General features: G+C 34.6%; 2 protein-coding genes across 2 annotated transcripts; both read left to right on the top strand.

The window, feature by feature from the left end:
* LOC113357887 (ribosomal protein S10, mitochondrial-like) lies at nucleotides 1–5,799 on the top strand. The gene is made up of 2 exons (XM_026601375.1): nucleotides 1–442; nucleotides 5,341–5,799. Exons 1-2 carry the CDS (start codon nucleotides 56–58, stop codon nucleotides 5,377–5,379), a joined length of 426 nt encoding a protein of 141 aa, XP_026457160.1. The 5' UTR covers nucleotides 1–55; the 3' UTR covers nucleotides 5,380–5,799.
* Nucleotides 5,800–6,647: 848 nt separating this feature from the next.
* On the top strand, nucleotides 6,648–8,288 carry LOC113361839 (WRKY transcription factor 71-like). Its single transcript, XM_026604938.1, has 3 exons — nucleotides 6,648–7,240; nucleotides 7,337–7,468; nucleotides 7,620–8,288. The coding sequence occupies exons 1-3, from the start codon at nucleotides 6,663–6,665 to the stop codon at nucleotides 7,951–7,953; spliced, it is 1,044 nt and encodes a 347-aa protein (XP_026460723.1). The 5' UTR covers nucleotides 6,648–6,662; the 3' UTR covers nucleotides 7,954–8,288.
* The last annotated feature ends 15,902 nt before the right edge of the window (nucleotides 8,289–24,190 follow it).

Raw genomic sequence — 24,190 nt, forward strand, 5'->3', positions numbered from 1 at the left:
AGAGAAATCAAGAAATCTTTTCAGATCCCCGATTTCTTAAACCCTAAATCACAAAATGGCAACAAAAAATCCATCGAAAACCCTAGTGAATCTCTTCAGATTTCATCGATCTTTGAGTACATCCTCCTCATCATCACCTCAATCTCAAAAGCTTATTGTGAAAACTCAGGCATTCTCATCGCCATCTGATTCATCATCATCAGCATCGAAAGGTTTGATTAGATTACCTGAAAGAAGGAAAGTGTATACAGTAAACAGATCACCACATATTGATAAGAAATCAAGAGAACAATTTGAGATGAGAATTAAGAGTCAATATCAGGTTATTAAAGTATCACCAGGCGAATTGCAGAATAAGTATTTTTGGTTGAAGAGACAGCGGTTGTCTGGTGCTCAGTTTGAGCTTCAGTTTAATACTAAGACTCGCCTGGATCTTAAACGGGTAAGTCCTAATATGAACCCTAAATCTCTCTTTTCAGCTTCATTGATTTGTGTCTTAATTTGATTTGTTGTTATTGGTCTGCGTAATTCTAAATTTGTTGTTAATTCATGATTTGTTTGTGTTTGGTTCAAATTCTTGGGTTTAACTTTTAACCAGGAAAGATGAAATTTAGGCTACTGAACTAATCAAATGAAAGAGGACACACTTACTTTGGAGTAATTCAACCAAGAATTTTTAGTCTAGAATCTCTGAACCTGTATTGCATTTTGGATTCTCGTATTCCTTTTTTATTATTTCAGCTTCATGGATTTTGTGGCTTGATTTGATTTGTTGTTATTGTTTTATGTTCTTCAGATTTACTTGAATCAGTGGTTTTGTTTGTGTATTGTTCGCATTTTAGAGATTAATTAAGGTAGTTTTAACTAGATGAAATGTAGGTTAGTTGACAAGCCTAATCAAACTTGTATTGAGAACAGACTTTTTTTCGACTAATTCGATCCTTTGCTGTCTTGATTTAATCTGTAATTTCCTTCCTGGAAGAATTCATAATGAAATTGTTAAATATCGAAATTTTGGATCGAAAGACATGATTTGAAACTTAAATTAGTGTCAATCCCGTTTCCTGTTTGGAAGGTGGAATTGAATTGCCAGGAAAGGATTTTGTGATTATTTGTAAAGGTCGCTGAAAATCCAACTTTAGTCTGTAGCACTTTCCTAGGATTAACAAATAGTGCAAAGTAGAGTTTCCATTTGAAAACAGCATAAGTTAGAAAAGCGCTCAAGTTTTTGTGGTTGAGTTGTAACTTACTCAAACATTCCTCATGCTGCCATTTTTTAAATTCGGTAGTAGTAGCCACAGATGTTAATGAGTTTACATTGATACCGGCATGATCGGAACTTAAATCCCATGTATCCTTATAAATATCGAACTCAACTGCAACAAATTTAGGTCTTGAAGTTAGACTAGAATAGAATAAAGTGTTATTTTATTAGTTGTATTCTGACCCCTTTTTAATGGATTTAGGTCGCAGTGTTCATAAATGTATAAGCAATTTATAATGGAAATGTACCATGTAAATCAAGTATCTTACATCTAAGATACTTTTTAAAGGGGTTGGGATATATATGATGGAAAAGATCACTTTATTCTTCTCTAGTCTCTTATCTCCCGTTAGATAGCTGGAATTGATATCTTTTTTTTTTGTGGAAACCAAAGGAGGGTTACACTTCAAAGTCTTTATTGAAGCTTGAATTCGTTTGCTAGGATCATTCTGGAAGCTACTTAGAAGCCTAGTTTTGGTTTTTCTTGCTCTTAATAATTAACAGATATTAAGCTAAGTTTACAAACGGTTAACCAGAGTTGAAAATTCTTTTAAATGAATGAAAACCGATGTTGTGCCCTTACGATTGCTAGTAAAGCTTTTGTTTCTGCCTGCTTGCTATCCTTAGTTGGAAAAAACCATTTGTCCTTCTCACTCCGGGGTTTTGTTATCTTGTGCATGGGTGCACAAGATAACAGCCAATCATTGCATTGGAAAATGCAAAAAACAATTAAAAAACTTGAGAGATGATGTTAATTTGCATTAGAGAATGCAAATGTTAATAAATTTTCTACATTCTCCAATGCAATTTAACATCACCTCTCATGCTCTTTTTTTTTGCATTTTCCAATGCAATGATTGGCTGTTATCTTGTGCATGGGTGCGCAAGACAACAAAACCACTCAGAAGCCTAGTTTCTGGTTTTCCTTGCTCTTAGTAATAATGGATTTTAAGCAAAGTTTCCAAAGGATTAATAAGAGTTGAAAATACTTAAAAATGAATGATAACCGGTGTTGTGCCCATATGATTGCTTCTAGTAAAGCTTTTGATTTTGCCTGCTTGCTATCCTTAGTTACTGTTTGTAATTCTCAAGATCCATAGTGCTCCCCTGCAGGAGTTAATTTGCTGTTTGTAAAGGGAGCATCAGAATATGTGGATGTGTTGGGATGATGATTCCATGTTGTGAGCTGTAGTTCAATGTGTGTGTAGTAGCATTGTTAAGAAGAGAAGGTTTGTATGAATGCACTCTTCTATCTTGTTTATAGTCGCAACATGGAGGGAAGGTAACCCAGATCCATCACACTTCTATTATTGTTCTAGTAATATTGGTAGAAGCTGTGGTGGTGAGGAGACTTTCCAGCCATGTAGAGAAGTGCTGTAGGGGATTGACCAAACCCACACCAAACAGCACTTGGAAATTTCTTGGTCTTGCTGACTCAGGGGATATGTGTCAATGGAGGGGCCAAATCTGCTTCAGTGGTGACTAACTGGATGAGTTCCTTGTGAGGGTTTCCACTGACTTTATATGCCACTTTTAGATGCCATAATGAGAGCTTTTTCTTGGGGTTTTTTTGTAGTAAAAAGGTGAGGTTGAAAAGTCTCAGTGGTTATCAGCTGCCAGTGATTTGTATTTGCACCTTAAATGGGACATCCAAGTTGGGTAGTATCCTTGATGACTGAGGAAGGAAAAAGTGTTGCAGTATGTTCATGTTTCTCTGAGTGCTGTATCATGATTCTTATCAAATTGCTTTTTCTAACTTGAAGCTGTGTATTTTCATTTTTATTAGCTAACTGTTTCTAGAAATTGAAAACTTCACAACTATGGCTTACATAATCTCAAAGGTTGAACTCTGTAGCTTTTAGTGTGTACAGTCTGCTGTTACATCTTAGGTTTGGTATAATGTTTTATGACTTCATCTACTTTGTGTTGTGACATTATGTGTGCTTAGAACTGAGTCTCTCGGATACCAAATTTGAATGTTTAGTGATGATTTGATTTTACATCAGTTGAAGAAAATTGGAAAGTCTATTAGGAGTAGTACTGAGTGGTTATACACGATGTTATGAAATATCAAGTAGCTTTCTATGGTTCACTATACCTCCTAACTTCGCACATAACCACTTGTATAGTTCATTATACCTCCTACCTAGTATGAAAACTGCAAAGCCACTTGACTTAGTTTTTGCGTACCAGTTTACGTATTTAGTATTTACACTGCTGTCTAGCAAAAGAGATCAACAGATATTCACAATTTTGAAGCAAAGTCCATCTCCTTTACACATAATTTTTGACTGCTTGTGCAACATATTTGCGGTCTCCGACAAGGTGGATTTGAATACGTTTTTGCTGTTGTTCCCATATGATTGCTTATAATAAAGTTTCTGATTCTGCCTGCTTGCTATCCTTAGTTACCGTTTGTCTTTCCTGCAGAAGTTAATCTGCCAACAGTGAGAGTAGCGGTTGTAAAGGGAGCATCAGAATATGTATCCATGTTGTGTTCTGCAGTTCAATGTGTGTGTAGTAGCATTGTTAGGAGAAGTAGTTTTTTATGAATGCATTCTTCTAAACCTTGACCCTTTAAAATGAAATTAAGTCTAGGTATTCATAGATGTATATTGTTTGATTTTGTAAGCAATTTTTAATCGAAATGTACTATGTAAATCAAGTACCGTACATCTATGATGTAACTTTTAATCCATTGGTAAAGGGTTAGGACATGTCACATATATGTTGGAAAAAAATAACGTTATTCTTCTCTAGTCTCTCTATCGCCCATCAGATAGTGGATTTGGTAATTTGTGTGGAAACCAAAGTAGGCTTTTACAGTTCAAAGTCTTGACTGAGGCTTGAATTCGGGTGCTAGGATGGTTCTGAAAGCTACCTCAGGAGCCTAGTTTCTGGTTTTTCTTTCTCTTAGTAGTAACAGATTTTAAGCACAGTATCCAAAGGATTAACCAGAGTTGAAAATACTTTGAAATGAATGATAACCGATGTTCATTTCATTACCAGTTGAGTTTGGAATTTAGCAAAATTACAAGAACTTGTACTTGGTCAGTCAGGTTATCCTGGAGAAATTCCTGAAAAAAATTCTTATCTTATGATTCTAAGTCCCCATTGGTTTTAAGTAATTTATCTGTGTATATCATTTAAGTTGGAGTAGAAATATGTTAACTGGTGTTATTCCCTTAGTTCTGGTTTCTTGGAGAGAAACTTAATTTAAGTTTAATCCTCGACATTGTCTGCATAGGTCTGAGTTCTTGATGGTTTTGAACTTGATGTCTATTCTTTTGGAAGTAATGAAAACCGTTATCTTTTTATATTCAACAACCTTTTAGGAAATCTGATGCTTCTCCATGTGTTATTTTTTTCTCTCATTATTATCAGTCGTTTCGAATGTTTCTAGTTTGTACCATTTGGAAATTTGCCAACCGTTCCTTAAGTTCAGTTCTCTCTTATTATATCCTCAGCCACTATCCACCTATTCTGGTGGATGTATGAAACTTGCATGGTTTTCTTTACTTGTTGCTGCAACTTAAGGGTTAATGCATATGAGTTTCGTTTTTCCGTTCAATTTTTTACCGTTTTCTGCTCATATCCAGTAAAATTGACAGAAATTAGCAATTTAATTCCTTCCCTAGACTATCAGTTTTTACCATTTTGTTGATGTAATTTCTTTTCTCATTGGAACATGTAAGCTCTCTCAAGAAAAGGTGATTTTGTGTTAGAACAGCTAAGTTAGGGTAGAATAATTGTGTAGAATTTGGTTTTTACATGCATGTTAGCAGCTTGGAGAAACCTTTGTTGTCCGGTAACTTTTAGAACTACTAAGAGAATTGGTACACATAGCCCACGTGATTACATTTACCACGAAGAATACAGCTAGCTTGAATAATGGTACCAAAATAAGAATCCTGTTGAAATATCTCATATGATTTGCACTTTAACAAGCACTAATGTTGATGGTACTTGATGTACAAAAACAATTTTCTATGATGCTTCATATGCCTAGAATATGGTACTTGATGGCACATATGGCTTTTGTCTAATATTTTTTATTGATTTGGGCCAACTTGCAGTTGTCAAAGGTGGTGGCTCAGGAGTCACCTCAAGAGTAGAGAGAGTGCAGAGAACTGGACTTGCTAGGCTGCAGTAGAATGAGCTAAACAGAACAGTATTCAAGAAGTGTTCTTGCTAGAGACGATTGGAACGTGACTCATGGAGCTAATATTGTGGGCAGGTGAAGTCAAGTGATTCTGGACGTAGTTTTTTATCTTGTAGCAAAATAGTGAGTTATCGAGGTTAAGTATATTGGTAGAGCATGTAAATGGCAGACTCCATAGCCAAAGAATCTAGGCAATAGTATGATAGTTGGTTAAATAACACCACGCCTTTCTCTGTGGTTGTGAATTTTGATATCTGACCTGTGGATATCAGTGAAGCCTACGATAAATTTTTGACAAATTTTTGATTCACTGGAAGAAATCCTGCAGTTTGTACTTGCTTTTTCTTAAAATAAATCAATTATGCTAACAAATCTTAATTTCTTTCGTTGATTTCTAGTACTTAATGTCTGAGCATAGGTTGCAGACCAGTTAAGATGGTTAGGCATGTTTACTCTTTGACTTCTCGGAATCTCAGTCTCCCCCTTGTGGCCGTTTTTTTGTGTGTTTTTGTGGGCTCTCATGTTTCTGCTTGGTTGGGGAAATGATGTGACTGTAAACAACTTGAACTCTTGACTCCAAGAGTGCAATCCTGTTCTTTTTATGGCACAGAATTGTTCCTTGGATGGAGTCATTCAATCAAACCATAATTTTGTTTGACAGGAAAAAAACCATAACTTCGTTCATGGAATTGAATGTCAGGATCCATCTCGTGTTTCTGTTTTATTTGATAAATTATTTGATGTGTGTTTGTTCATGATACAAAGTTTTTTGTGGTGTATGACCAAGTCAAAGCCAATTGCCTCATGATGATGGCAGTTGGACAAAGGCCCCTCTACCTGTTTGAAATCGAAACCTCCAAAATACGTCTAATCTCTATTCTTTCACTTTGTAGAAGAAGTCTTTCAAGCTTCTAAGAAGATTTAAAGAAGAAAGTAAGAATTTTCTTTTTCAAAGTTCAAAAGATTCATTTCCATTCAATGAGCAAATTAGAGAGGAAATAGTAATGAAGGTAAAGAAAGGCCAAGTCTTCCCTTGGACTGAACCACAAATAAGACAGGGCAAGGAGAATTCATGGTTGACCCCATGACCATTTGACCAAGTCATCATAATTTACTATTAGCAGTCCATTATGTATAAATAAATCTTTAATTGGAAGAACAGAATGGAATCATCATCTCTTAAAAGTTTCATCCAACCACCTCAAAGAGGAAACCAGATAACTACCTCTCTTTAGCATGGAAGAAACCTTGTCGATGATCATCCATGGGTGCAGACTTGCTAGAGAACTTGAGTCGAATCTCGCAAACCTGACAGGACAGCCTAATGCTCTCTCCAGCTCTTGTAATGAGATACTAAGAGTATTTGAAATGTCTGCGAATCATTTGAATGATCTGATGATGAACAGGACGATGAGTAACTCTTCGTCAATGGCGACTATGACGTCATCTTCTCCTTTATTACTTCCTGCTCTTCCTCCTCAACTTCACCACCATCCAATTGTTGATTATGGTGAGTTCTCGTTGTTTGAACCGCATGCTGTTGTTGCTGCAAGGACAAGCGTGCCAGATAACAATAATATACAGGAATGGTTGAGGTCTAGTTACTCGCAGGCACTTGAACAAGTACAAGGTCATGAGGATACGGGCCACCATTCATCAGTAGGGCATTTATTGAGCAGTAATAGCATCATTAACATGGTAGAAGATCATGCGTACTATCTACAGAAGCAACAACAATATGAAAGTAACATAGAGTCAGATCCTCGCAAGGGTATTCCAGCAGTCGCTGCACAAAGAGCGCGCGCGCGGAAGAGGTAATGATATGTTCATAACTTTTCTTTTATCGGATTATGTCCATTTCACATTTCAATATCTAACAGAATTTCCTTTTTCCTTTTATCAACCTTTAGAAAAGATGGAGCCGACAAGCGTACAGTGAGAGTAGCAGGTCCTGTCATGGGAAATTTGGAGATTCCACCAGACGACGGATTTACTTGGAGAAAGTATGGCCAGAAGGAGATTCTTGGCTCATCCTTCCCTAGGTAATTACCGCACATTCTTATCAACCAAATAACTGTGCATGAAATGAAGCCATCGTACAATACTCCTATCAGCTGTCTAGGATTTTATAGCTGATTTTGATAACCGGGTTTCCTGTAGCTAATTTGATTATGTCCCCATTTTATGCAACAGAGGTTACTATAGATGCACTCACAAGAGCTTTTATGGCTGCGAAGCGAAGAAGCAAGTGCAGAGACTGGATGACGACCCTAATACATTTGAAGTAACGTATTATGGTCATCACTCTTGCTGTAACAGCAGCGAAACAAGCAACAACACGATACCATGCTCTTCTTCCTCTACAATGGTTCCTCCCCATCCGTACATCAGTACATCTACTTATATGCATTTGGGAGAATCATCATCATCAGCTATGAGTGCAGATGGTAATCTATTGAGGATGATGATGGCAATGACTGGTACTAGTACTTATGCCACCAGTACTACCACCACGATTACTAACTAAATTTTCACTTTTCTTTCTTTTTTATTACCTCTTTAATTATTACATAAGTGGAGGTTTATTTTTTTACCCGTAATGCTGGGCAACTTTGCATACAGAAAGTGAACTCTTTTCCTTGCGCTAATGCAAGTGAGATTCAAATCCCAGGCATCTAGGTACGACTAATAAGAGCCCGACCAACGCAACGGTTGGAGGTTTCCTTTCATCTCCGGGACTAGTAATCTTCATTCATGTTTGCTGTTATGTTTTTACATGAATTAAGTTGTAACCCGTTAATCTGTTCATTCTTTCATAAGTGTATTATAAATATTTAAACATACAACTTGCATCCCAGCTACAAATCAAAGCAAACAAAATGAACCATCGAAAAGTTTAGTATTGATACACGCATTTTCACAAAGCATACTTATCGAGCAACAGCGTAAGCAAATGATTTAAGTACTTTTAAATAGTGTCTATATATAGCCAAGGCAATAATAGCAGTCGCAACAAGGAAAACCGTAGAGGTTGCAGGTGTGCCTGTTTTATCGTTTATCTTTGCAAACCATGGAGGTATCATGTGGGTACGAGAAATTAATATGAGTCAAATCCCAAGCCTGATCCACGGCACCACCAAGTAAATACTGTTGTCATTCCCTTTAGTACTCCAGTAGCTACCAGCAGCTACAACATGGAATATTGAGGAAACCTGACGCCGTAAGATGTAAAAACATGCCCAGTTATTTTCAGACTGAATATAATTAACCAAGCACATACAGCGCCTTGCTTCCTAACAAAATTTCCGGTAATCCAAGTCTATAGAAACTTACACTTGAGAGGAGATACCATCATGCTAAGCATCACATATGACTGATCGTGTATCTCTCCAGGGTATGTCTGATGGTTCCCACACAAAACAAACATTACACCTATTTATTATTTGATATTGGAAGTCGATTGGGAGGATGAGTTTGAGAAGGTTGATTTAGAGATTGAAACAGCAGCAGCAAATAATTCAAAAGAGCTAGCTAGGTGGTGATAACTTGTGAACTCAGGTCAGGAGCCTATATATGTGAGTTTGGAGGTAGAAGATATTGTTTTGGATCATCAAGTTGAGTGGTTGTCGACTTGTAACACACAATATTGTTACGTCTACGGAAGAATCTATCAAGTTGCATTATTTAGGAGTCATTCTTACGTGATGCCTTTCTCCATATTTCAAAGGAGACAAATAACTAGAGATCATTTTGTCTAATCTGTTCTTATTCCGTTCTCTTTATCATCCTCTATAAAAGAGGTGTTTTTTCTTTTGAAGGAGAAACAAATTTATGCGTGCTTATGTAGATTTACCTGGGTTCACAACAATTATAGTTGGGCTTAACCCAATTTACTACTAAAGAGTATAAAAGTTTGTTAGGCTTGCCTTAAGCCGGGAGAGGTTATCCACGATGAAACTCATTTCCATCCAAAAATCCAATTTAAAAAAAGGAGCATATTATTGTATATACTTTCATGTCTCATACACGGATGATTACTGTTCTTCTAAAGTACTTCAAAAAAAAAAACTACTATTATGTTTTTGGTATCTAGAGAGAATGATGATGAGAATATTATATATGATTTTTGTATTCACGTATGGTTTGGGTGGGAAATTCTATGATAGATGCCCGTGTGGAATATGATGTTAGCACCATTTTTTTTTTGAGTAATTGCTATGTAGGGTGCATGTATGAATGAGGTACGGGTAACGTTACAAATCTATATTCGAGGCAGAAAACCTCAGGGCGCTTTAGTGATCATTGAAGAGTCCGCAAAGAGTCATCCTTGCCGAACGATTATGTCACTCATCTATTATTGTTGTTGTGAGTGTGTGCCGAATGATTGGTTGGTTGAACTTTATATTTCAGTACAACTATTACGTTTAATACGATTCACTTGTTTTCCATGTTTTATTGGTTTCAACAAAATCTACATTGTCTTCGAATCATGCTAACGATTACTTAAAAATTGGTTATTATTTCTACTTGGAACTTCTTAGGGGTTGATGTGATCATTCAATTATTACTTTCAGTTACTGGGACGGATCAAGTTGTGCATTTGACGAGAATCATTAAAGAACTGAAAGCTTCACGGAGAAGAGTCCATTAGTTGGTAAGATTCTGTTATGTTTACTTTGTGTTTATAATTTATTTGAAAACCAACTCATTATTGTATATATATATATATATATATATCATCTGAGAGAAGTTTCTTGTATATATTTCAAAGAGGGTTTAGATTGCTGTTAATCTTTGTTTAAAAATTTTAGTACGATTCCTAAATAGATTATTTAGATCCTTAATGTCTCTATATGAAGTTTAATCTCTTAAATTATTGACAGCTGGATTTTGGAGCTCTACAGTCAATCTCAGGGGACTGTGGGATTATTCTGCTATCTTCCCCCTCTGATGTAGTCGTGCAATTCAAAGTTCTCGGATAACTACGGACTGGCTTTATAAGTGGGCTCGCAGCGAAGTCTCTCTGTAAGTGTACTTGTGATTTTTATTCAATTTATGTATGAATTATTATCCACTGAGATACGGCGATATGAAAGTTTAGTATCAATTGTAGGGAAAACCCTGTCTTAATTCGTTAATTTTTTTCCCAGATAATGTCCACATTTTAAGTGATAGGAATCATAAATCGAAGCATTTTTTCGTCAAGAGTGGAAGTTCACATTATAATCTGCGATGAATCATTTTGACAAACCTAATTGATTTATTAACTTTGTGGAAAATTGAGTCTGCAATCGATACCTTCTCTACTTCTTCTTGCTGTTGCGATACCTTTTCTTCCATTCTTCTTCTTCCCATTTCAGAAACATCATCATCCATTTATGACATTCCAGCAGCTTCTTCTCTCAGATGTATCTTTAAAAAAAATATATTTGCATCTATTGTATTTTTCAAAAGGAAAATGATACATTTTGGATTGAAATGATTGACATGGGTATTATTGTCATTTTAAAAGGCCTGAAAGTATGTATTGTGCAGTATCCAAAAAAATATTATTAGTAAGTCCCACTGTAAACATTCAAAAAATTTGGACTTATGACTCATCATCAACAAATAAACATGAAATGTATTCTAACATAACAATAACTTTTAGGATTCTTTTCTATTAGAAAAATAAGCATCTTGGGCTTTTGCACCAAAACACATATTAACTACGACAGACTTCTGAAATAATAAATTACCTCTTTTTGGAGGAAAAAAAAAGAAAACATCAATATTATAATGGATTTGAGGAGGTAGAGATGTTAGGATACAAAGATGGAGATGTTACGATATGGAGATAAAGTTATATTGTATTTATATAGCTTCATGATTTTGTGCATTCTGGAATTCCTAATTCTTAATTTTCTTTCTGTATTTTGATGAAATTAAATCAGCCGCATTATTTTCCAAAGTCTTATATTTTCTTTCCATGGATTGATCAAAATTGCATCAATCTTGTTATGTTATTCTCGCAAATCTTATTTTCCTTTCCATAAGTTGATCATTATTTCTCGAAAATCTTATTTTCCATTTCTATAGCTTATCAGTATTTACAAAGTTTACAGCTTTTTGTCGTCGACTTGATGAACTATCTATTACAGTGATTCATTATCCCTAAAAGATTTTTACATTATGATAGGCACTTGCCCACTATGTTTTTGCAACAGTTTCAAGCAACTACAATGAAGCATTGGAGATGTTTGAAAAAATCGGGTTCATGATGAGAAGTTTTCCTTAGTTTTTTTGGTCTTGTTTACTTTCTTTTTTTTCTTTTTGCTCCATCTTTTTTACTTCTGTTAATAATCTGACGTTCTTAGTTTTCTTTTCATATATTTAAGAACCTCTCCAATCAGGATGCCCCTGGTTCGGAGGAGGTACCCGGTGAAGAAGATATTAAAATACTATCTCTGAGTCAGATTTCTGAAATCGGATAATAATGGTCATCTACGCGTAAGTCTTAAGTGTCAAAAGCACAATTAAATTTTAAAATATGATTTTTCGGTGTTGGAGGCACAAATGTGATTTTTGTTTGAGAAAATGAAAAATAATGATATATTAATATGATATTTCTTTTGTTGCTAACCCATATTGATTTTTTTCTTTTTTGAAGGTTCTTTTTTTAACAAAAAAAATTTTCAATACAATTTAAGAAACCATAGTATACAAATAGTTAAGTGTTTTTCTTGTGATATATTATGCATAACTTTCGTTTAAAAAAAGGTAACAACAACTCATGCGTTCAAGTTGAAAGAATATTAGTCATATTACATTCTTTAATGCTAATGGAACTATCTCTTGTGGATTTTTCAGGATCGGAGTCGTCAATGGAAAATGAAGATCCACGATATGAGAAAAAAGAAATGCAAATTAAACTAGATATTTTACATCTAGGAAATATAAAATAGGTCTCGTAGGCTAAGCGGAACAACTATAAATCCTTCAAATGTTGAATTATTCTGACACTCATATATATTTTTCTTCTTAAAAGAGGTGAATATGATGTTCGCAATGACACAATTATAGGTCAAGTTTTTCCATCATCGTTTAGGGGTGAATACAAAAATATCAATTACATATACTATTAATACTCTCTCAATTTAGTGGTCAACGAGAACACTTGAAATTCTCCAGTAATGCAAATCATGTCAAAAATATTGTTGGAAAAAATAAGATTGATAGGTAGTTCCAATCGGATGTCAAAGAGTACGTAATATTACTTTTTGTTTATGTTAATTATGTGTTATCAATTATATTTTTGATATGTGGGCAGGTTAGATGGGCTTGAATTGTGTTTCAGCTTTCGAACATAAGAGGAAAAGACCTTTAAAAGAGCGGGAAAAGGCAGTAGAAGAGCGAAAAACAATTGTGTAGAATATCGGAGGAAAGCAATATAAGAAAACATGAATGATCATTATATCGACTCATAATACTCAAAGTTATATTTATTTATTTTGGTTATTTTTGGTTTGCTCAATATGATACATTCCTAAGACGTAATGAAATCATGAGTTTTATCAATAATATACCAAAGCCTTTGAGCATTAAACTAAGATAGTTTCAATCAACATATCTTATAACTTCTTCTTTTTTTCATCACACTGTGAGAAATATATTATTGCCATTTATTTCCTCATGCTTGATATTAAAGTCATAATCTATTATTACTATTATAATATGTATATCTATATGTTCTTGTAAATTTTAAATTCCTTTATGTTTGGCTCATATCGTTGCTTGTAACGAAGTCTGAGCTTCTGCTTTTTCAGTGAAGGTTGCGAAGAAGGTTCCATATTTAGCTCCTTTGAAAGAAGTTATCCAATTAAAATAAATGATACCAAATCATGATTTAATATTCGCAGAGATCCATGATGCATCATAATTAATTTTAAAAGCACTCATCAATGGTGTTGCCCAATTTAAATTTATGTTTGGAATCCTATTTATAGTATCCTGATTGTCATGCTCTCTAATTGGGTGCAAATTGTAATGTTTAGTGACATGCATTGAAACTTGCATAAGTGTGTGAGTTTTGTTTTGGAAAACTCTCAAGCGCATCTCATTCCAAATGAACCAGCATTTGTTTATACCAAAGCCATAGAGATTGCATTATGTATATCTACCATCCGTTCCTTAATTTTCAGGTAAAGAAGTACAAAAATCAGAGTAAGAATTTACTCCTTGTGTTGTTATTTGAGGCATCTTCCAACTTTCTTTGCAAATTCATAACAAAAAAAGAAAAAAATATGATGATTAGTTTCAACATATGAAACACACTAAGTTTCCACATTGAGAACAGATCTCAATTATTTTTTCTTATTGGTAAAGTATCATGAATACATTTCCAAATAAATAACTTTATTCTCTCAGATGTATCCATGCTCCATAAAGTTTTCCAGAACTTTGGAGAACAAGATGAAGCTTGATTGTTGGATTGTTCAGTTTAGCGTATAAATACTTGACTGAGAATTCTCCATTTGTCTTAAGGGTCCATCTCAGTTTCTCTTTCTTTAAGTTCCCATTTTCAGAGCTGTATGGATTTATTTTCAGAACATCTTCCACCACCCGAGTACCAAAAAGAATGTCCAAATTTTTCTTATTCCACTTCTTGTGTTAGGGTTGCTTAACTATGACACAAGTGTTATAGTGTTATCTTATGATTAAAATTGTTCTCAAATGACTTTTCATGTCCAGGATTCCACGTATCACCCCATATATTGGTGGAGGTTATGTCTCCAACCTCTCATATGTTGAATTTCATAATGTGTTCTATGCCTTGAAGAATACACTTCCATATCCAGAAAGGTTTATCCTTCTTCCTGGATAGCAATGTCCATATTTCTTGAAATACTTTTCTTTCAAAATCCTAAAACATAGGCCATTTGGATTATCAACCAATACCTAGACCGCTTTATCGATCATTATTAGGTTTCCCTAGCTAGAAGCTTCCTTAAATCCCAAACCTCCAGTCCTTATTTTCTTCATTAAAAAAATAAAATGAACAAAGTAGATCCAAAAATCTTGCCTTCTCTTAAATTTAGCCCATACTGTTATTAACCATAACCCACATTACAAAAGAATTTCAATTTATTAACCAAATCCCAAATCATACATTAACTGAGTCTATGGATTTTAGAGCTAGTTACTATTTAGTTGAGTCGTCTCGACATTAAAACTACTGTTTTAAACAAAACCCCTAGAAATTTTCCCGTCTTCCTCTAACAGATATAAACCTTAGATTTTTATATATTGAAAAAAGCAGATGATTCTCATCCATTTGGTTTCATTTGTTTAGTTTAGTACTATTTCCTAGTACTATTTCCCAAATTCTCATGTAATGGTGTCAAAATAAGGAACTTTGATATTAAGTATATAAACATGTTTTCCGGTAGAACGATAACAATTTTGTTTAGAAATGCATTCATGCCACAAATCCCGATAATCGGTGTCAACCATGTACAACTTAATTTGACTTTCCTCTTCTTTGATTAGGACGATCACATCTGATTAATATGGTAAAGAGTAACTCGCATCATATTAGCATCACAATGTTTTGATAAACGATCGACAACATGTGGCATTAAATTTTTTCATATCTTAAGCCAAAGAGAAGAAACTGAGGCTGAAAATGCGGGGGTCTAACAACCACACCCAATAATTTGTTTGGCAATCTGAGAGGACTTACTCCAATATACTTTCTAGAGAATCAACTAGACATTCAGACTCAATCTAGAGTAAGTTATATCGAAGAGTAAAATATCTCTTGTCTCACAATGTAATCAGAAATCAAACAGATAGAAATCCGCGAGCCTGATTATTGTGTGAAACAACTTGAACGGTACCAAAAACCAATGTTCAAGTGTCAATCAATGTAAATCAACAACCAAAGGTTGGATTTTCTAATTGATTGATCCTAACGCGCAACCTGTGACATTTCAATTATATAACAAAATATAATGCGGAAAAGAAATAACACAGACACCAAAATTTTGTTAACGAGGAAACCGCAAATGCAGAAAAACCCCTGGACCTAGTCCAGATTGAACACCATACTGTATTAAGCCGCTTCAGACACTATCCTACTACCAATTAACTTCGGACTGGACTGTAGTTGAACCCTAATCAATCTCACACTGATTCAAGGTACAGTTGCGCTCCTTACGTCTATGATCCCAGCAGGATACTACGCACTTGATTCCCTTAGCAGATTTCACCCACAGCCAAGAGTTGTTACGACCCAATGTCGAAGACTTGATAAACAAATCTGTCTCACACAGAAAAGTCTATATGATTGATAAATTTGTTTCCCACAAAAATACCCAAGAGTTTTTGTTCCGTCTTTTGATAAATCAAGGTGAACAGGAACCAATTGATAAACCGCTCTTATATTCTCGAAGAACATCCTAGTGTTATCAATCACCTCACAATAATCTTAATCGACTATCGAAACAAGATATTATGGAATAACAAACGATGAGACGAAGATGTTTGTGATTACTTTTTTATCTTGCCCATCGGAGATATAAATCTCAAGCCGATTATACAATTGTACTCGTATGATAGATACAACAAGATCAGATCACTTAACTACACGAAAAGTAATTCGGTCTGGATTCACAATCCCATTGAAGTCTTTAAGTCGTTAACCTACAGGGTCTCGAGAAGAAACCTAAGGTTAAAGGAGAATCGAATCTAGTTATGTAACTAGTATCACACAGGAGGTGTGGGGATTAGGTTTCCTAGTTGCTAGAGTTCTCCTTTATATAGTTTTCAAATCAGGGTTTGCAATCCAATTTACCTTGGTGACAAAGCATTCAATATTCACCGTTAGATGAAAAACCTGATTCAACGAAGCTAATATCTTTCAACCGTTATATCGAACTTAGCTTGTTACACACAAATGAAATTTACCCTCATTTAAGTTTATGTAACCGTACACAAACGTGTACACCATGTTGGCTCACAAATAGTTAACCGAGTTATCCATATGATTACTCTCATATCAACCCTATTCATCTTAATCATAGCTAGTTCAAATGACTTCAAATGAAACTAGATAAAGAGTTGTTCAATTGCATAGAAGACACAGTTGAAACAAAATCGGTTTGATTCACTTGAATCAATCATGAACATTATAGCCACGGTTTACAAAGATTGCATTCCTTATAAATTAAATGTTTAAGTTCATGAACTGACCGATTTGATAAAGTAACCAGCTTAAGTATGTGTACTTAAGCAACCGGATTTGAGTTTGTATAGTTTCCAAACTCAGCAGAAATTTTAGGTTCGAAAACTTCCGCCAGTATGTGTACGGGTACGCGTACTTATGGTGACTAGGTAGGAGCTTGTTAATTCCCAAACTCAGCAGAAATTTTTCGGTTGGAAAACTTCCTCCAGTATGCGTACGAGTACGCATACTTAACATGTCTCCTTCACCAATTTTTTATACACATGTTGGGATACTGACACCACTACTATCTTTCCTTATTACTGTAGTTTATTGCTTTCCTAGTTTAGTTCTTGTTTCTTAAGTTAACTGTTTCTTTCTTTAGTGTTCTTATTTTTAGAAGTCAGTAACTCTATATATACTCATCTCTAGAGTTGTGTAAGACATTCAATTTTGAGATCAATCTATTAAGTTTTCTTAACCTAGGTGGATAATCCCCAATTCAAAGGATTTTATCATTAGGGTTCTATTACTTGGTGCTGAATCCTACCATCTGGATCAGAGCAGGTTAGGTCTTCATCCTCAAAAAAAAAAAATTCTTCTCTTCTTTACTTCCAACAATGAAATTTCAAGAATTGAGTAAGCATGTTCTAGGGTTAACTGACAAAATTTAGACAGTAATCGAAGACATGAAGCAAGATCGTATACCGCTCAGATACAAAACTGGAAACTCTCTTCACAAAGCTTACAACCAGTATCGATGGTCTTACATCTATTTTTACGGAGTCAGGAAAATCTTCTAGCAATGGTCACGCACACAATAAAAGTCCCTTAGTTAATGATGGTGCTACTGGTTCTGATTTCACGATTCGTGCAGGCACAAGAAATTTGAAGTTTCCTATATTTTACGGAGATGATCCTGAAGGCTGGATTTTCCAGGCTGAACAATACTACACTCTTCATGGTGTATCAGATGCTCAAAGGATACCATTGGCTGCTGTTCACTTCAAAGGGGATGCAAATTCATGGTACTGTTGGATCAAAGACACTCTTGAAGCACCAACATGGAACAATTCTCTTCTAAACTTCGTTCTATATTCGCATCTCGGAAGCATATTGATCCCTGCAGCTCTTTGTCCAAATTATCACAACAAGGTACTGTCCGCGAACTCATTACTGAATTTGAAAAGCTACTGAATTTTGTGTGTGGTATACCCGAGGAACATTTGGTTAGTATCTTTATCTCTGCACTTCGCCCTGATATTGGTACCGGTGTTCGATTATTTTTACCAAAGACCCTTTCCGAGGCATTCGACATATCTTTACGACAAGAGGATGCTTTTACTGCTACTAAAGCTTTTTCTGTAGCAAAACCTTGGATTCGTCATGTTCAACCAAAGGCATTAGGAACTGTAACTCCTCCAAATTCTCAAAAGAATAGCTTACCTCCGGGAGTAAACGTTTATCATAGATGGAACAAAAGGAAAGACGTTAGAAAGGCCTTTGTTTTAACTGTGATAAATTATATAAGCCTGGACATCTTTGTGAGCATTCCCGTTTGTTATACTTGGAAGGTGCCTCTGGTGTTACTATTACTGAGCTTGATCAAGATTATAGTATTGGTGATGATGATAAAGAAATCAGAGTTGAAAAAGATAAGGGGATTGAGACAACACCTGAAATTTCACTTTATGCTCTTATGGACTCTCTGTTTCCAAACACAATGCGTATTACGGGTTATATAAAGGGGAAACCAATCATTGTTCTAATTGACTCAGGTTCCACTCATAATTTTCTGCATCCTACAATCGCCAAGCAATGCGGCTATCCTATTCAATCTAATGATGCAGTTATGCGAGTAATGATAGGGGACGGTGGATTTCTCCAAACTAGCGGGTCATGTGATAATGTGTCAGCTAAGTTACAGGACTATAGTTTCTCCACTAAATTTTTTATGTTAGCAATTAGTGGCTGCGATGCCGTATTAGGTGTTCAGTGGTTACAAACTTTAGGAGATATCATGTAAGGACCCTCAAGCTCGTCAACGCTATTTGACCGGTCAAGAGACGGTCAAGAGATCATTTACTCGCTAATGACTCGATTAGTTAATATAGATTTTAATTAATAGAAATTAATCTAACAACGGTTTAGATACGAAACCAATGTCATTAGATAGATATCTAAAGGTTATGCGAAAAGGATTACAAGAACGCGTAAACCGGTTATCGGATAAAGAAGATACGAAGCTCGGAAGTTTGAGTAGAAATTAGCCAAAACTGTTGTTGACCGTCACCGTTGACTTTTCCGTTTCCGTGGACTTTCATTGACCGGACCTATATTTTAAGTGAACCTCTTTTAAGTAAAAGGTTAACCCTTAACCAATGTCTCTGGATTTATATAGTAAAGTGTAAAGGGAGTGTAAGTCACCTAAATTAATTAATTTAGTTTTATTACACGTCCATATATATCCACTTCATGGGAAGGTGGTGGTGTTGATTGGTAGTTATTTTGAGATCAAAATTGAAAGAAAATGAGGAGGAGGTGGATTAAAAGATAAGTTCTGAGAGTATAATATAGCTTTTGGGATGAGAAGTTCTTGTAGAGGAAATTAGGAGAATTGGTGATGAGAGAAAAAGAGAACTAAGATAGAGAGAATAAGCTTATAATGGTGAGATATAGGGAGAGATATTTGTATGGTTTATTATGTTACGAACAAGTAAAGAATAAAGTGAGAGGGTAATCAGTTGAGTGTTTGTGTTGAAAGTGGATCATTGTTTATGATAGATGAGAAGTTTGATGAGGACGAGTTGATGGTGATGATGATATTGATAATCATGGATTTGAGGAAGAAAAACTTGTTAAAACGATCAAGGTAACGCTTTTAGTTGATTTATGTATGTTATTAATGTTTGGGTTGCTCTTAGTTTTATAAATGGAGTAAAATCAATCAAGTAATTTATGATTATCATGATTTTATGTTTAACTTAGATTTTGATTCTAGATACTCTATATGTTAAATTGAATCTTAGTTTTCACGTAGGGATTATATTATATTGAATCTTGAAACCAAAGAAACCAAGTTTGCTTGATTTGGAGTTGATTTGAGAGAGTTAGGATGATTTTGGTGATGAGTATGAAATCTGGAAAATTCTTGTTATTGCGGTGAGTAGCCATGTTCATGGACTTTTCTAAGTATGTTAGAGACATATTTAAATTCGGATAAAAACTATAAAGTTGTAGAGAAAGATTCCAGTTTTCTTTAGAGACAAGAATTACTCATTTTGGTTATGAAACGAGTGAATTATAGATCCTCAAAGTTGGACCCTCGTGCTGTTTACAAGGGGTTGTTAGAGGTTGAAGATGAAGTGAGTTATAGTGAGTTGACTCACCTAGTCAACAGAGACCAACTCAGTGAGTCAGACCGGTTCATGGGTTATGATTGGTGGTTCAGTTAGCGGTCCAGCTAGGGTTGGTCCACGGGTTAACGGGCCGAATTGGCGATCCGGGTTGAGCCAAACCACGGGCTAGGTTTAGGGCCTGATTAAGTATTTTGATGTTTTGGACCCTTTACGGTCCGAATTAGTTTTCGCTTACTTCTGCGAAGTTGTAGCATTTTTTAGGGCTTTCTGATGACACCCAATTTAACCCTATTTGGGTATATAGATATTGTTTTATCCCAAAATTACTTATTACTAAGTTAAAGAACCATTAGTAAAACTAGAAGCGTTAGTTATTTGACGTAGCCTATATCTAGAAACTTGCATGGTGTTATGTTATGAACCTTGTATGAGGTTATTGGATAAATTCTTAGAGTGATTGTGTGATTAACAGTTAGTCTTTATTAACCACGATCGATTTAAAGGATGAACCAGCAGATCGTGGATCTCGAGGTAGCCATGGATTGTCGTCAATCATTAAGCTTTCTTTTATTTGCGAGCATGATGACTATTTACTATTTGAGTGCATGATTGCGTGTTCTATTTCCTGTATCTTGATTATGACGTGTACGTTGTATCCGTATGTACGGCGTTGCAATGATGTGTTGTGTTTGATATGCTAAATAAATATACTCCCTCGGTTTTCAAGAAAGAGATATTATCACTTTTCTAATTTGACTTATTTTTAGGCTAAAATAAAAATATGATAGTATCTCTTTTTTAGAAACGAATGTAGTAAATATTTGATGATCTTTGTGCGCCAAAGATATCTTTTGACATAGAAGTTAATGGATACAATATCTACCATAAAAAAATAGCATTATAAAATCAAAATTGTGGTCGGTTGAAGACTAAAAATTGTGTGTACATGTGTTTTGGAAATTTACAGCTATAATCTCCATTCTCTATCGTTAGAATACTAGGAAAGAAAAGTAAGTTTTCTTAAGAACGGTAATAGATAATTGATATTTTTTAGTTCCTATCATTTCTTCAAGTGGCGAAGCCATAGAGGTAATGCATGGGTTGTATAAGCTGATGAAATATAAAATATATTTAACAATATGGTTATAAATTGAGATATAATGTCTTGTTTTAGAAACCAAGAGTAACTATGACTAATCTTCATCATTTAAAATAATCCTTGCAACCTATCATCACATGACACCAAATGTTATAATCTAACAGGTAAGTGAAAATAAAATGGTTATATTTGATGTTTAAGTTTGGAATCTCAATACTTGCAACGAACCTCACTCGTGGTATTTCTTGTTATTTTAAACACGAAGAAGATGATAGTAGACATCATTTTTCTGTAAATACTTATCATCAATGAAAGTCATAAGTATTTTCACATGTGGTCGTGTTCCATTAACTTATTTTATTAGAGAGATCATAGTCAAAGACCTTTTAAAAAAAAATTAAACTTATACCATGTATAAAATTTTATTTTGTATTGGCAAAATGACACTTCTTGACTTCAAGGGGATCACAATATCGAGTCGCAACAATTTTATTTTTCTGAATAAAAATGTATATGTACCGGTATAAGATATAAACAAAGGGAGCAAATAATTTCATCAAAATAATTGAACTTCCCTTTATCCAAAATGAAAATAATAATAAAGCTTGCTGCAAAGCAATTATGAACAATTGCACCGAAAACATGAAGTACCATGACGTGTGATCTACGACTAGATTTCATCTGATTTAAACACAACAACAACAAATCCGGTTAATCTTCTAACTCCCTTCCAAACAATCTAATTAAAAAATCCAATCTCCATTTGCTACACAAATTAAACCCATCAAAAATCAACCAACCGAATTTGAGAGAAAATGGTCAGAGTAATTTTGTCAAAAAGAAAGATAATAAGCATATATAACTAGAGGTATGAAAATTCAATAAAGAAAATTTATCAAATAGATTATTCTGTTGTAAACTAATATCACTCAATCTGTTTTTCTAGCTCTGATTCTGTAAATGATATCAGTTCCATGTTTGTCAATCCAATGTTTGATAATGGTAACCTAAAGGAAGCATTACCAAGAAGAACCAGAACTGATGAAGAAATTGATTTGGGGTTCAGCATGAGGTTCGAAGAAATTGAGTCTGGATTGATCCGTTTGGAAAGGAAGAATGTTGGTGGGGTACAGGGAATGGATATTTCAGTGGACCTTGATGTGTGGAACAATCAAGTAACTGATGAAGTTGAGATTTTGACGTTTTCGAGCCTTTTGAATTGTATAGAAGGGGAGGAGGGCAGTTGCAGGATAACACAACTCCGTGAGATGGTATGTGCATTAACTCAGGAAGAAGAGGAAGAAAGTGGAGTGGATACAAAAGATACCAGTTGTTCCATGTTTGTGTTTCCAGGACATGTATCATCCATATTAACTGATAAAGGAAGATACCATCATAGAACAAAATTAAAACCTTTAGGAGTTAGGAAATCTCCTAAACTACGGAGAGTCAGGGAGAACTATGTGGCAGATGAAGTTTAGACCTTTCTATGCGCTGTGAAGAAGTATGGAGAAGGGAATTGTACATACATCTTGGGGAAATACGCTAACGTATTTGTGTGCTGAACTGTCGGGGACCTTAAAGACAAGTGGAGAAACATGACCACAACTCCATCAAAGAGAAAAAATACCACAGTGTTGAGGAAAAATCACTAAAAAGAGTAAAAGGGTGAGTCTATTGATGGTATTTCTGTGTGTACTAGAAAAGGATCAATCTTGATTCTTCACAGATGATTGTATTTTGGTAATAGAGAAACATCAAAACTTTTGAAAGGTGTATTTCAGGTTCTATCAACATGTAAGTGTTTCCTTCCCCCTATGTTGAACTTACTCCAATTTCAGGAATAAAGTCTTAAGTGTCAAAAGCACAATTAAATTTTAAAATATGATTTGTTAGTGTCGGGAATACAAATGTGATTTTTATTTGAGAAAATGCAGAAGAATGATATACTAATATGATACTTCTTTTAGTGCTAACCCATATTAATTTTTCCTTTTTTCTGTTTTTTTTTTTTTGAACGAAAAAGTTTTGAATACAATTATAAGAAACCATAGTATGTATACAAATAGGTAGGTGTTTTTTTATGATATATTATGCATAACTTTTGTTTACAAAAAGGTAACAATAACTCAAGTTGAAAGAATGTTAGTGATACTACATATTCTTTTTAATGCTAAGGGAACTATCTCTTGTGGATTTTTCAGGATCAAAGTCGTTAATAGAAAACGAAGATCCACGATATGAGAAGAAGGAATGCAACTTAAACTATATATTTTTCATCTAGGAATTTGGAATAGGTATTGCAGTCTAAGCGAATATAACTATAAGTCTTTAAAATGTTGAATTATTCAGACACTCATATATATTTTTTCGGCTTAAAAGAGGTGAATATGTTTTTCGTAATGACACAATTATAGCTCAAATTTTTCCATCCTCATATAGGGGTGAATACAAAAACATCAATTTTATGTATGATTAATCCTCTCTCAATTCATAAAGAATGATCAACGAGAACACTTGAAACTTTCCAGTGATGCAAATCATGTCAAAAACACTGCTGGAAAAAAGAAGATTGATAGGTAATTATAAATGGTTGTCGAAGAGTACGTAATATTCCTTTTTTTTATGTTAATTATGTATTATCAATTGTATTTTTTATGTGTGGGTAGGTTATAACATAAAAGGAAAAGATATTTAGAAGAGCGAAAAAACAGTTGTGTAGAAGATCAGAAGAAAGCAATGTGAGAAAACATGAACGATCATTCTATCGACTCATAATAATCAGAGGTGTGTTGTTTTGGTCAACCTCCCGATCATTCTAACCCCAAATTTTCATCTTCTATGAAAATTCCTTCTGCTGAGATGAATTATACTCAACCTTACAGCTCTAATCATCTTCCAATCTTATTCGCCTCAAGTTCTAACCCTAACGGAATTTCACAACACCACCAACAACAACTTAACTCTTTCTAAACCCTTTTTTTCTAATGGGGTTCCGAACCAGGCAATTTCAGTTACTACCTCTCAATCATCATCATCCGAAGTTCCTCCTGCTTCTCCTCTTGTAATTGTATCTTTTTACAAGTTTGATGATTTTCCTGAC

The sequence above is a fragment of the Papaver somniferum genome, chromosome 3, assembly GCF_003573695.1.
Source record: "Papaver somniferum cultivar HN1 chromosome 3, ASM357369v1, whole genome shotgun sequence".
Lineage (NCBI taxonomy): Eukaryota > Viridiplantae > Streptophyta > Magnoliopsida > Ranunculales > Papaveraceae > Papaver > Papaver somniferum.

What these genes read in the sequence shown, in the direction of transcription:
- LOC113357887 (XM_026601375.1), top strand. Translation starts at nt 56, where the DNA reads ATGGCAACAAAAAATCCATCGAAAACCCTAGTGAATCTCTTCAGATTT. An exon ending in CTCGCCTGGATCTTAAACGG is followed by an intron (nt 443 to 5,340) that starts GTAAGTCCTAAT and finishes GCCAACTTGCAG; the next exon opens with TTGTCAAAGGTGGTGGCTCA.
- LOC113361839 (XM_026604938.1), top strand. Translation starts at nt 6,663, where the DNA reads ATGGAAGAAACCTTGTCGATGATCATCCATGGGTGCAGACTTGCTAGA. An exon ending in AGAGCGCGCGCGCGGAAGAG is followed by an intron (nt 7,241 to 7,336) that starts GTAATGATATGT and finishes ATCAACCTTTAG; the next exon opens with AAAAGATGGAGCCGACAAGC. An exon ending in CTTGGCTCATCCTTCCCTAG is followed by an intron (nt 7,469 to 7,619) that starts GTAATTACCGCA and finishes TTTATGCAACAG; the next exon opens with AGGTTACTATAGATGCACTC.